At 46.2% G+C, this 12923-nt stretch overlaps 1 protein-coding gene and 1 pseudogene across 4 annotated transcripts in view; one reads left to right on the top strand and one right to left on the bottom strand.

Moving 5' to 3' along the window:
* Nucleotides 1-12923, top strand: part of LOC148538937 (solute carrier family 68 member 1-like) — a 32170-nt gene that overhangs the window by 2248 nt on the left and 16999 nt on the right. For all 4 annotated transcript variants that reach the window (XM_088451947.1, XM_088451949.1, XM_088451946.1 and 1 more), the window contains exons 2-4: nt 135-300; nt 2414-3142; nt 3691-3845. In XM_088451947.1, coding sequence (XP_088308073.1) covers nt 148-300; nt 2414-3142; nt 3691-3845 — 1037 coding nt within the window. In that variant the 5' untranslated portion in view covers nt 135-147. The remainder of the gene's footprint in view (nt 1-134; nt 301-2413; nt 3143-3690; nt 3846-12923) is intronic.
* On the bottom strand, nt 9147-9263 carry LOC148538938 (5S ribosomal RNA; annotated as a pseudogene).

A 12923-nucleotide genomic window follows, 5' to 3' on the forward strand; every position in this document is an offset into this window, starting at 1 on the left:
TTAAAACAAGCTGCAATTAAATCACTGTTCCTACATCATGTTCTGTGTGATTTATTTATTTATTTTTTTAAATAGATTTTCCTGGTGGTAACACAGACTTCATAATGTTACTGTGTCTGTTTATGTTCCCTTAGGTGAACTCCCAGCATGATGTTATCCTTTGGAATCCAGATGCCTGCCCTGGCCTACTCCATGACCACATTAGGCGCGGGAATGATGAACAGCATATTTAACTTTTATTACGTCAAGCTATTTCTTAACCGATATAAAATCTCAGAGAGCTCCTTTAATCAAGCACAGGTATTATACAATATTAGTATTTCTGAAGCATTGAAAGGGGGATTCCACCATCACAGGAATGTCATTGGGTTTCTTACACCATCCTGTAATATTTAATAATTAAATTCCTTTCTCAGCCTGGCTGCATATGTTTCTTTATGCTCTTTGTGTCACCCAATGCAGGGAGCGCGGCATGCTGCCTTTGTACAAAAGCGTATTATGGGACAAGTCTTATTATCTCCTGCATTGCCACCAACACATTACATGTTACACACCTTCCCCATAAAGGACAGTATGTAATGCACCATTTGGTCCCTACTTGTATTCCCTCTAGATCCATTGAGGGCTGGCGCCACCTTGATGACACATTGTAGTCATTCACTTTGGTCGGTATCCCAACATGCTTTGAGAGCTGGGGCGTAATTTATACAGAGCTGTGGCAGAAAAGAATAGGGACAAAATATGTATTGTATAATAATGGCCAATGCATTATATTCAACATAGAGAAGTGACAGGTTCTCTTCAGCTATAATATAGTTAGATGGAAAATAAAATGAGTGAGCCGCAGATAGCTGAATTGGGAAGTAGCTTTGCCAGAGAAGCAGAGTCTGATCTGAGAGGTACGGATCTCTCTGCACGGGCGCAAATGGCGAGTGTTTGCATATAGCGCGAGCACAGATGTGAATTTACACATTTTGCATATGTCCGTCCTATTCTGAGTTTTACGGAACATGCCTGGATCAGACTGTCCGTCACAGGGTGTGAGCTGGGTAGTGACAATGTGATCACATGTAACCGGACTGACTTGCTGGGAGTGTCGTGGGTGTGTATCAAAGCTTCGTGCTATTCTGAGTGGTGTGTACGGGGAAGGGAAGCCTGTCTCTGATATCTTTCTTGCACCTAACATGGGGCTGATGCAAGTGCCGATACCAATGATGACTGTTGCAGCAGCTGGTATAAAATAAATGGGCGGCACGGGTTTCCACTGGAACACGCACGAGCCCCCACATTAGCAGGACGGATACTTGCATTAGCGCAAAGTAGTAATTAAGGCTCCGGTGGCTGCCTGCAAATACAGCCACTTTGTGTGTGAATCAGCATCTGCCCACAGGGTCTAAAAATAAAGATATAAGAAGTTTGATATGTTTTATAATGAAAAGCTTTAAATGGCTTATTGTAATATACGGGTGAAATGACTACATTCTTATGCATCTCTTCTCCCCTCCCCCCCCCATATCCTTGCTGATTACAACACACAGCACATGTTATTGGAAAGGCATGTTGCAGTACCATCACTCAGCCCGAACATTAATATACCTGATTTATTTTGTTTTATACAATCCCTTCAAATAAATATATGGGTGCAATGCATTAATGTATATGAGATGAAAAATTCATTTTAAAGGCAAAAAATAGAAATTTTAGTTTAAGATGCTATTAAGGGCCTGATTCAGGGATGGATGCAATGTTGATGTTAGACGCGGGAGATCTTTTTTTTTTTTTTCCCACTGTGCATGATCCACAGTCACGCTGATTGCGGCTATCTCTGAATCACACCCTAAAGCTGGCCACACATCTAAAGATTATCTGTCCAACCAGTGGTAAGGTATGAAAGCAAATGACAATCAGCAATTTGCTCCCAAACGCCAGAAAATGGACAAAAACTGTTGTTTGAACAAATTGTTTAGATCAAACATTTAACAAACCTGTCTCAATGACCATTATCATCTGTTTTCTGGCATTTAGGAGCAAATTGCTCCTAAATGCCAGTTACTCCCATACGTTACCAGATTTTCATTCCAACCAATCAACTAGTTGGCTGGTTGGACAGATAATCTTTAGATGTGTGGCCAGCTTAAGTCCGATAAGTGAGTAAAATACAACATTAAGCACCTGCTCCCCCCCAGTACAGAGTTACAGCAATCAGGGAAAATGCTGAATCTGGGAATCGCAGTGCAAGTCATAAGATTTTTATATTTATTTGTTTTGTAATATTTGCAGACTAGCATATCTGACACTGGGAAGAATATGGTATTTGTACATAAAGTTCACTGAGCAATTTAAATAGACAATCTAAAATATTTATAATGTCTTTGTTACTTCACAAAGTACCAACACTTTTTGCTTTTTTTAGGTTGTGTTCATGATCTGGAATGCCCTCAATGACCCCTTATTTGGTTACTTACAAGATAACTCCAAGGTGGAGCTCTGCTCCATCCGTCGCCATTCCATATTGTACGGAGCCCCATTTTATGCCCTGGCCTTCTTGCTTCCGTGGTTTCCCTGGAAGGATTACTCAGAGGGCGAATGGCTTAGTGGCATCCATCTCATGGTGGCACTATGTATCTTTGATGGCATGCTTACTTTTGTTCTGCTTGCCCAATGTGCCCTGTTTGCCGAGATTTCAACCAAGCATGAAAGCCGCCTTCAGCTCATTAAGTATAATCAAGTAGCTTCATTGCTGGGCTCATCAAGCATCCTATTCTGTGGACTTGTGTCTGACAACATGGAAAACTTTCCCAGCTTTCAGACATTCACTGTGTTTGTGGCGGTCCTGGCCACGGCGTGCATGTGTTATACCGGAGTGTTTAGCGTCAGTCAGTACGAGACCCAGGAAAAGTCTGTGGAGCACAGCAGCCGGCCAGAGACAGCGCTCTCTTGGGCCTCTGTGCTGACGCTTACCAAACAGATCCTTACTCAGAGGAACTTCCTTTTTTTTGTGTCTATGAACTTCTTCCAAGTCTTTCATGCCACCTTCTGCAGCAACTTCATGATGATTTTCGCTGATAACCTCATCCCCAAAGATGCACTCCCTTCCTTTGTAAGAAGCATCATGTATGGAGCAGGCTTTATTTTACCTCAGGTAAACTCTAGTACATTCAATATTAAACTTCGGAAACTGTCATGTTCAAACTCCTGTCAAGCTTCAACTCCCAGCTGCTGTCAGTAAAGTACTTGAAAGCAGGGGCACCATGGGAGTGGGGGGAGGGCAGTTACAAAGTTCAAGGGACCATGCCAGCCAAATACTTGCAGCAACACCCCCAAGATGGTGTGGTTATGCCCCCTTCAGCATCTACAGGGTGAGCTGATATTTGCAATGTGTGGCCACGTCCCCACGCGCTTAGTTAGGACCTGACATTTCTTTTTGATAGTTTTTATTGACTGAGAGAGCAAAATTATCACATAATAAAACAATAATATAAGTATAATATGGATAATATATATGAGACATAAGCACAGAGCGACATAAACATAGCAATACAAAACTCCATAGATATTACCCAGGAGTAGAAAGCCGACCTGACATTTCTGGGAATTGTTTGATATTGGGCCATTTGTGCACATTGCTCAACATTGAGTTGAATTCACTATATATCACATCTATTACATTCCTTTCCTTTGTATTTTCAGCTTCTTGTGTTGATATGTCACTCTTTATTGCTGAGAATCGGGTACTACAAGGTAATCTTGTATGCATTCTACATAGAAGCAGTTTCCGCAGTTTTGATGATGTTAATAGGACCCCAGCATTACTACGTGCTGGCTGTGTTCCTCATCACTAACATGTAAGTAAACATCTCCTGCTCCTGGTGCCTGTCACTGTCATGTTTAAACACATTTCTATTTTTTTCCCTCTTTTCCTCAGGCACATTTTTAGTTAATAAATAAGAAGCTTCAGTTTGTGTTAATCCATAATATAGCTGTGTTCAGCCAACATCTGCATTGCTACTGTATCCTGCCATTTTGTTGGCTCAACCAATATTTCTGCGAATAATCATTAATTCACTGACATCAGTGAAGTAAAAAAGAATGAATAATTATATGAATGCAGCCTATGAACTGAGGGTCTGATTCAGAGCCGCTCGTAAGCGGCCGCTCGTTCGCTCCGAGCGATGTTCGCACATCTGCGCATGCGTATGGGTTTTAGTACGCATGCGCGAACCAGTCAGTGCAGTCTAAAATCGTGTGCTCGTAAAATAGCGAATGCCTGCTAATGTGAGTGACAGAATGAGGCGTTTGTGGGTGGTAACAGGGGAAGGTGCTTGAAAACGGGGAGTGGAGATCCGAACGCAGGCGTGCCAAACGGTCAAAACGAGCGTTTTAAGGGTGTGCATAATTAACAAAGCAGCGTCATTGACCACGTCACTTGGTTGTATTTTAGCCTGAACTGCTCGCATGATTGCGGTAGGAAAATGCTACCACAAGAATAGCGAGCAGTTCATACGCCTTTCGATGTACTCGATTAATCAAATAAATAGCGGAGATGACGTATGATGCGAGCGGCCAGGGGGCGTTTTTTCCAAAATAGTGAGCGCATGTTTCGTTCGCTCGTTCAGACATAGAGGCGTCAACAGACCGCAAAGAGCGAGCGCTTAATTTAAATAGCCAGCCCCTTTTTCTGAACGAGCGTTCGCAAATAGCGTCCGGCTCTGAATCAGGCCCAGAGAACATAGGCATGTAGCATATCATTTTAATCAGCAGAAGCTGCTTGTGCTAGCTATTCGCTTCACCGTGTGAATAACATTTGAAGGTAAAAAGTTGCACGAAAGACGCTATTTGCTACCGAGTCACGCCACAACATGGCGCTATTAGAAGGGCTGTTTAACGCATAGGGAGGCTATATGTATGTGGACACATCTATACGCTGAGCACAGAAAACATCAGTGTGCCACTTCCCATTGGTAACAATAAATTAAGTTATTTGCACAGTGGTGTGTTTGTAGTTATAATACATGCTTTCTATGGACAGCAGCTAAGATAAGGTTAAACCGGAGGTGACGTGATGCACAGTATTAGGCAGATGAGTATCTCTGTAGTGAGAGATATCAATGTGTTCAGCGCTCACGCAGCTGTTTGGAAATGAAGCATTGGTAAATATTTGTATAGCACACTTCTGTCATTTTCTCCAGCTTGTTTGACTGGCTCTACAGTATAATATTACATTTCTGCTGATGAGCGTTCTGCTCTTGTCATTCAAAGCAAAAACATCTTGGCAACAACATATATACTGTATATGGAACAGTGTCTGAACCTTGAAAATTCATTATTTTCTGATTCTTCTTTAACGACTTAACTGACTGTTTTTTCCCCCCGCAAAACTGGTCACTAATTGTCAGGTTTTTTTATTTAAATTGAATATAGTTTAATAAAATATTTTTAAATATTTTATTGAAAACAAATATGCCTAGGGGGTGTCTCGCACCACTCCGTGTCCATAGGCCCCCATTATAAAATAACTTCCAACCCCCCATTGGCAATAGACCCAGTGGCGTCACAAGGGGGGTACGGGCCACACCCAGGTGTCACCCGCCCAGGGGTGACACCAAGGTGCAGACTCCCCCTCAGTGACAGGAGCCGGGTGCTGCACTGTAAAATTAAGAGCAGCACTGCACAGTCCGCACCTTTGGCACCCCCCCCTGTCTACCAGTGATAAGCAGCACGGTGATGTGAATCGGACCGCGGTGGTTGGCCATGCCCCTTCCATGTGGTCACACCCCCTTCCACGTGGTCACGCCCCAGGCACAGCATCCCTCCCCGCATCGGGTGACACCGCGGGGAGGGACACCACTGAATAGTCCCCCCCCAGTGGTCATAAAACCTAATAACAGCATCCCCTTCCCCACACACCCTTGGTAGTAAAAAAAATCCCTGCTTTATAAATCAACTACTCCCCTTCCTGTCAAAAGCCCCTGTTTTTTTCCACCCCCCTTTTCCTCCTACTTTGTGACCAGTGTAATTCTTTTTTCATTATGTCCTACTCCCTCCAGCATTATATTGCTTTATTTTACCCCTCCCCCACTGATACTAGATTCCCTCTGGGAGTTACCCTCCACCCCCATAGTTATTACCCCCTCCCCCACATCTAGAGCGTATGTAAGAGGGGGCCAGATAATCAGCTGATATGCAGCTGATCTCTGCAATTGCAGAGATCAACAAAATGGAATTGAGGGCCCGAGATCCGCTCGCTAGATGCGTTCGCACGCAGCCGTCAGCTTCCAAAGTATGCAAATCCTGTGATCGCACGGCAAGACATTAGCACGCCCACTATGTCTTGGCGTGCGATTGCGGTGTGTATTGAGACGCTCAAAAGCCTGTCTTAAGACGCCCACTTTCCCTAAGTAATACACCTCATCTCCAGGAAGTGTATTCAACAATCGGTAACATCGGACCCATACGCAGCACTTGTGGCTGACCATACCCTACCACAAGTACTGCGAGTGCTTCAGTGTGTAATTCAACCATGTGACGTGTATTATGACGCTGCTTCCTAATTATGTACGCCCCTGAAATGGCGTTAAGAAGGACAGATATGCTGCATTCGCACCACCACACCCCCGTTTCCATCGACCACCCCGACACCACCCACAAACGGCTCATCCTGTCACTCATTCTAGTGGGGGTCTATATACAGGGTGCGAACGCTTCCTGATTGCATGGACTAGTTCGCGCACTGCGTCTTATTCGCATGCGCACATTGCAAACATCAGCAGGCTACGAGCGAACGCAGCCTAGAGAGCCAGTCTGAATTGGGCCCTAAGTTCCTCTCCTCACACTTTGATCCTCGGCGCATGCCCTCCAGAATGCCGTTCGCACAGTATTCTAGGGTGCAATTCCCACAGTGATGTTGGCGGTTACAGACCACTGTATCACTGCTGGGGAATTTGGGGAGTCAGAGGAGATCCATTCAGCACTTGTGCACTGTTCTTCTTGCGGCATATAGCTACACTCACTCGCATTGCGAGGGAACTCGCGGCTGTTAGAATTGAACCCTAAGTGTCTGTCTTGCCGGACGCCCCAACCCACTCACAAGCTTCAGCATCCTCTCCACCAATACTATGAGCAGAATTGGGCCACGCACCCCATACCCAATAAAATTTTCACAGACAATTCTGCTTAAGGTATAGGAAGCATTAATTCCCCACCACATCATTCAAGTGGCATCGTTCCTGGAAACTGGGACCCCTACTGGCCATCAATGTAATATAACCAAAGCACTAAGTGTATACCAACTAGTCGGTAGATTGACTCTACAGATTTTTTTTTTTTTATTTTCTTTAATACTCTACACTTTAATTTTCAAGCAGCAGTACACATAGATTACCAGTACAGAGGTAGCCAATGTAAAGGGATAGGTAAGCTCGGGCATACATTTTATATATATATTGTGATAGGAATACTGGTAAAGTGGTCTGTGGCAGGTACATTTGTCCCAGATTCCTGTCTTTTGTGTTTTAAACCCCCAGGAGAAAGTCTGCAGTGTAGCAGGCTTGAGTTTCGGCTTTTTGAAAAGCCGGTTTGGGACTTGGGGGTTGTGGGTGAGAGGAGAGGGAGGGCTCCACCCACGGCCACTCCAGGTTTTGGTTCTCGCAGCCTGGTAACAGGCTTGTTAGTTTTCCACCTGAGAGTGGCCAATATAAGCTTAGTGTGTTGAGGGCTGATTGTGTCACCTGGGAGAGCAGACAGGGAGTTTGCTCAGAGACACTTGGAAAACCTATCTGTGAGTACTGTGCTGTGCTTTGTTGCTGGCGAGGGCATTAGGCCCTGCCAGGTTCTGGTAGTGAGGGAACTACCTGTGAAGTCAGTGCCCCGACAGGGCTAGGATTTATATTTATGTTTTCTTTATATTTCTGTCATTGTACAATAAAGACTGGCGCCGACCAGCTTGTACTTGCATCGTGTGTGTGTGTGTGTGTGTGTGTGTGTGTGTGTGTGTGTGTGTGTGTGTGTGTGTGTGTGTTCCTCTACCCAGGAGAGGGACCCCCTAACCTAACTGTGTCACTATATATATATATATATATATATTAGTAATATATTATGTGTATGTATAACAGTGACCGCTCAGCAATGGTAGGACAGTCAGGCTTGAGAAATCTTACAACATAACCGACTGTTGAGGACAAACGTATAGATAAAGACTCTTTGAACGAGGCACACCCCAGATTATAGAAAAAGAAAAGAGAGAAAAAGAAGGAGAAAGAGTTTGGTAATTACTGTTTTAAAACATACCTTTATTTAATTTTATTTAAAAATATTTTTTATGTCTGACATGGACCAACAAACGTAAACCAATATATCAAAGATGAATAGTATCAAGACAGCATTAATGAGCAGATATATATATTAAATATAATATATCTGACATAACTTCTCTAAACCAACCATCAAAATCTGAACTATATTCAATCCACTGTTGAAAAGCAGCTCGTAATATGGAAACAGTATTTATCTTTAGGACATATTTGTAATTTTCCAATATGACACAGAATAATCAACATAATAAAATACAAAGTAACTGATAATTCAGAGAAATGTCTCTATAGTGTGCCTGCAGTTGTATTTTTAAAGGAACACCATATGAAAATATATAGTCCCACAACAAAAAATAGCAATGTAAATGTACAAAAAATACTTGAATATCAACAGTAACAGATGGTATGGCATACATAGTAAACAAGGAAAATGATTACAATTTTAATTGAGTGATCATGAACAGTTAATCCTCGTGTGAAAACAAGGCGAAAATAAGACACAACATATATGACAACAATGTGACATAATACACATAAATGTTAAAAACTCATAATATCTTTCATGGGACTACAAATTACATTATGTCCAGTATAAAAATGAGTATATATATAAAAATAAATGGAATTGGGGAAAAATTTTTTTTTATATAAAAAGATATGTATAGAGCCAATGATCGTTCTGGCAAGGAATAGCAAAGTCACAAGGTCATAAATCTCCACCAATTCTGAATGTCCAGATAAAAAGTTATAATGTAGTAATGGAAGTCTTTCCTCCTTTGGTCCACCGGTGTTAAAGGAGTCTTCTCAGATCCACCAAAACTAAATATCCCACATCAATATCTACCATACTGGGTATTGCCAGGTGGTCTCCCATTCTGCTACTGTCCAAGCCCACCTATGATTAGCTGCCAAGATCAGACGAGATTGGGCAATCATAGGGGTGTGACCATAGATAAATAACGGATGACTGGGAGATCCATGAAGACTCTGACTCGGATGCTGGGGTCCAGGAGGTGGAGGCTAAGTCCTCCATTAATGTACCGGCATTGGTTAGGGCGGTGCGGGCCATCCTTCATATAGAGGAGGATGCGCCGGCTCCAGGTCGAAGTACCCTAATTTTAAGAAGGCCAAGGTAGCTTCGACGGTTTTTCCCCTGTCTGACCAGTTAACGGATCATATGGCAGGGGCCTGGCAGTTGCCCAGCAAGAGGTTCCAACCGCAGAAACGGTTGGCTTCAAACTATCCTTTTCCTGAGGCTCATTGCAGGAAGTGGGAAACTCCGCCTGCCGTGGATTCCCACGTTACCTGCTTAATTAAAAGCGCTACGCTGCCTTTGCCGTCGATCTCGTCCCTGAAAGATCCCACGGACAGGAAAGTGGAGACTTGTTTAAAGTCTATCTATTCTCTCTCGGGGGCGGTTGCCCGTCCGTCCATGGCCATTTCTTGGTTGGCTAAGGCCATCGAGAGCTGGGCCAACGCTTTGGAGGATACCTTTCCGGAAGATGCTCCGGAGATCCAGAGAGCGTTGATAGGACAAATGAGGGATACGGCTTCCTACATTGGGGAAGCATTGTTAGATGCAAGCCTGCTGACCTCTCGGGTGTCGGCTACAGCTGTGTCGGCGCGTCGGTCCATGTGGCTGAGGTCTTGGAGAGCTGACGCAGACTCCAAAAAGGGACTGGAGGCCTTACCTTTTAATGGGGAGTTGCTTTTTGGTCCAGACTTGGACAAAATTGTGGATACTCTGGCTAAGTCTAAATCAGCCTTCCTCACTTCAGCTTCTGCACCTACCAAAGTACGGAGCTCTGCCTTTCGGTCCTTTCGGGTTCAGGGCAAGGCCAAAGGTCAGTCCTTCCCGAGGCAATCGGCGACCAAGGCCGCTTCTAAGCCCAAGAAGCAGGCCTGGAGTGCCAGGCGCCCTACTTCCAAGCAGGAGGATAAACCTTCTGCCTGATGGGACGGGCCTCCCTCACGGATGCCTGGGTTCGAGAAGTGGTCTCCCAGGGGTACGCCCTGTCTTTTCGGCACAGACCGCCCCACCAGTTTTTCTGCACGAGTCCTTCTCAGGATACGACCAAGACTTTACAGATTCAGGAAGCTATAGAGTCCTTGCTGAAAGCAGGGGTCATTGTTCCCGTTCCTCAATTACAACGAGGGACGGGGTACTATTCTTCTCTGTTTCTGGTGCAGAAACCCAATGGTTCTCATCGCCCTATCCTCAACTTGGAGTCTCTGAACAAATTCCTCAGAGTTCCCAAGTTCAGGATGGAAACGTTACGTTCCATCATTCTGGCGATGGAACTGGGGGATTACATGGTGTCCCTGGATATCCAGGACGCCTACCTCCATGTTCCGATAGCACCAGCGGTATCTGAGGTTCGCTATCCTTCAACATCATTTTCAGTTCCGGGCGCTACCCTTTGGCCTCTCCACGGCACCGAGGGTGTTCACGAAGATTATGGCGGTCATGGCCGCACATCTTTGGAACCAGAATGTACGGCTGCTGCCGTATCTGGATGACCTCCTGTTGCTGGCGAGCTCCCCTGACGATCGCTTGCCTGCAAGCGCACGGGTGGCTGATAAATTGGAAAAAGTCCTCCCTGATTCCATCACAGCGGATGGTTCATTTGGGAGCCCTGCTGGATTCTCATCAGCAACGGATTTTCCTGACTCCGGAGAAGGTCTCCTCCCTGCAGCTGCGGATACACAGTTGCCTGAGCAGTTGCTGCCTGTCGGTCCATTCGGCTATGAGAGTTCTGGGGTCCATGGTGTCGACATTCGACATGGTGGAATTTGCCCAGTTCCATTCCCGGCCCCTGCAGGGGCTGATTCTATTGGAATGGAACGGGTTACCTCACCGGATCCGCTCTCAGATGCTGGTGTTGTCCCCGGAGGTTCGGCAGTCTTTGGCTTGGTGGCTTCAGACAGCGCATCTGGTCGAGGGGCGCCCCTTTTGGATCCTGGACTGGGTCCTGCTCACGACGGATGCCAGTCTCCGGGGTTGGGGGGCAGTGACCGGCTCATTATCGCTTCAGGGTCGTTGGTCCGCGGAAGAAGCACTTCTCCCCATCAACATCCTGGAACTGCGGGCAGTATACAGGGCCCTGCAGTCGTCCGGCCCCGCTCTTCACGGAAGGGCGGTTCAGGTGCAGTCCGACAATGCCCCCACGGTGGCGTACATCAACCACCAAGGAGGAACTCGCAGTCGGGCAGCGATGTCGGAGGTGTCTCACATTCTTGCTTGGGTGGAGTGTCACATTCCAGCGATCTCGGCAGTCTTCATTCCCGGAGTCCTCAATTGGGAGGCGGACTTCCTCAGCCGTCACGACGTGCATCCCGGGGAATGTTCGCTTCACCCAGAGGTGTTTCAGCTACTCGTGGACAGGTGGGGGCTGCCGGAGCTGGACTTGATGGCCTCCCATCACAATCACAAGTTGCCCGTTTACGGGTCAAGGACAAGAGACGCAGGCGCCTGTCTGGTAGACGCGCTGTCGGTGAAATGGACGTTTCACCTGGCGTATCTGTTTCCTCCGATATCCCTGCTTCCTCGGGTTCTGCGGAAATTCAAGCAGGACGGCGGCACGCTCGTGCTGGTAGCTCCGGCGTGGCCCAGACGTCCTTGGTACTCCGATCTGAGGTGCCTCTCCATCGACGCTCCGTACCTTCTTCCTCAGCATCAGGACCTATTGTCTCAAGGGCCCTGCCTTTACCCGGATCTGGGCCGGCTATCTTTGACGGCGTGGCTCTTGAGACAGCCGTCTTAAGGTCTCGGGGTTACTCCAGTTCGGTCATTGGTACCATGCTTAGGGTACGCAAGCCTGCTTCCGCACGGATTTACCATAGGGTGTGGCACACTTACTTTCGGTGGTGTGAATCCAGAAGCTATGATCCTCAGGTGTTCATGGTTTCCAGAATCTTGGAGTTCCTTCAATCAGGTTTGGACCTCGGCTTACGCCTTGCCTCTCTGAAGGTTCATGTGTCTGCTTTGTCCGTGTGGTTTCAGCGACGGATTGCTACACTGCCAGATGTTCACACCTTTTTCCAAGGTGTTCTCAGGATCCAGCCTCCCTTCGTGCCTCCGGTGGCTCCTTGGGACTTGGCGGTGGTACTACGAGTCTTGCAGGGTTCTCCTTTTGAGCCGCTTGAGTCGGTGGAGCTCAAGTGGCTGACGTTTAAGACCGTTTTTCTCCTGGCAATTGCTTCTGCCAGGAGGGTGTCAGAATTGGGGGCGCTTTCCTGTCACCCTCCTTTTCTGATTTTTCACCAGGACAGAGCGGTGCTCCACACTCGTCCTGAGTTTTTGCCCAAAGTGGTCTCAAAGTTCCACATTAATCAGGAACTTGTTGTGCCAGCTTTTCAGTCACCTGATCTTTCAGCTGGTGAGGCTTCCTTAGATGTAGTCCGGGCACTTAGAATCTATGTGGACCGGACTGCTTCGGTTAGGAAGTCGGATCCATTGTTTGTCCTCTTCGGGTTTTCACAAGAGGGGTTGGCCTGCCAACAAGCAAACGTTAGCCCGTTGGCTTCGTTCCGTTATTTGTGAGGCTTATGCACAGGAGGGTTTACCTGTGCCAGCCTCTGTTAAGGCTCATTCCACTCGTTCTGTGGGTCCCT

Source organism: Taudactylus pleione, unplaced genomic scaffold (genome assembly GCF_031769625.1).
Source record: "Taudactylus pleione unplaced genomic scaffold, aTauple2 ptg000032l, whole genome shotgun sequence".
Lineage (NCBI taxonomy): Eukaryota > Metazoa > Chordata > Amphibia > Anura > Myobatrachidae > Taudactylus > Taudactylus pleione.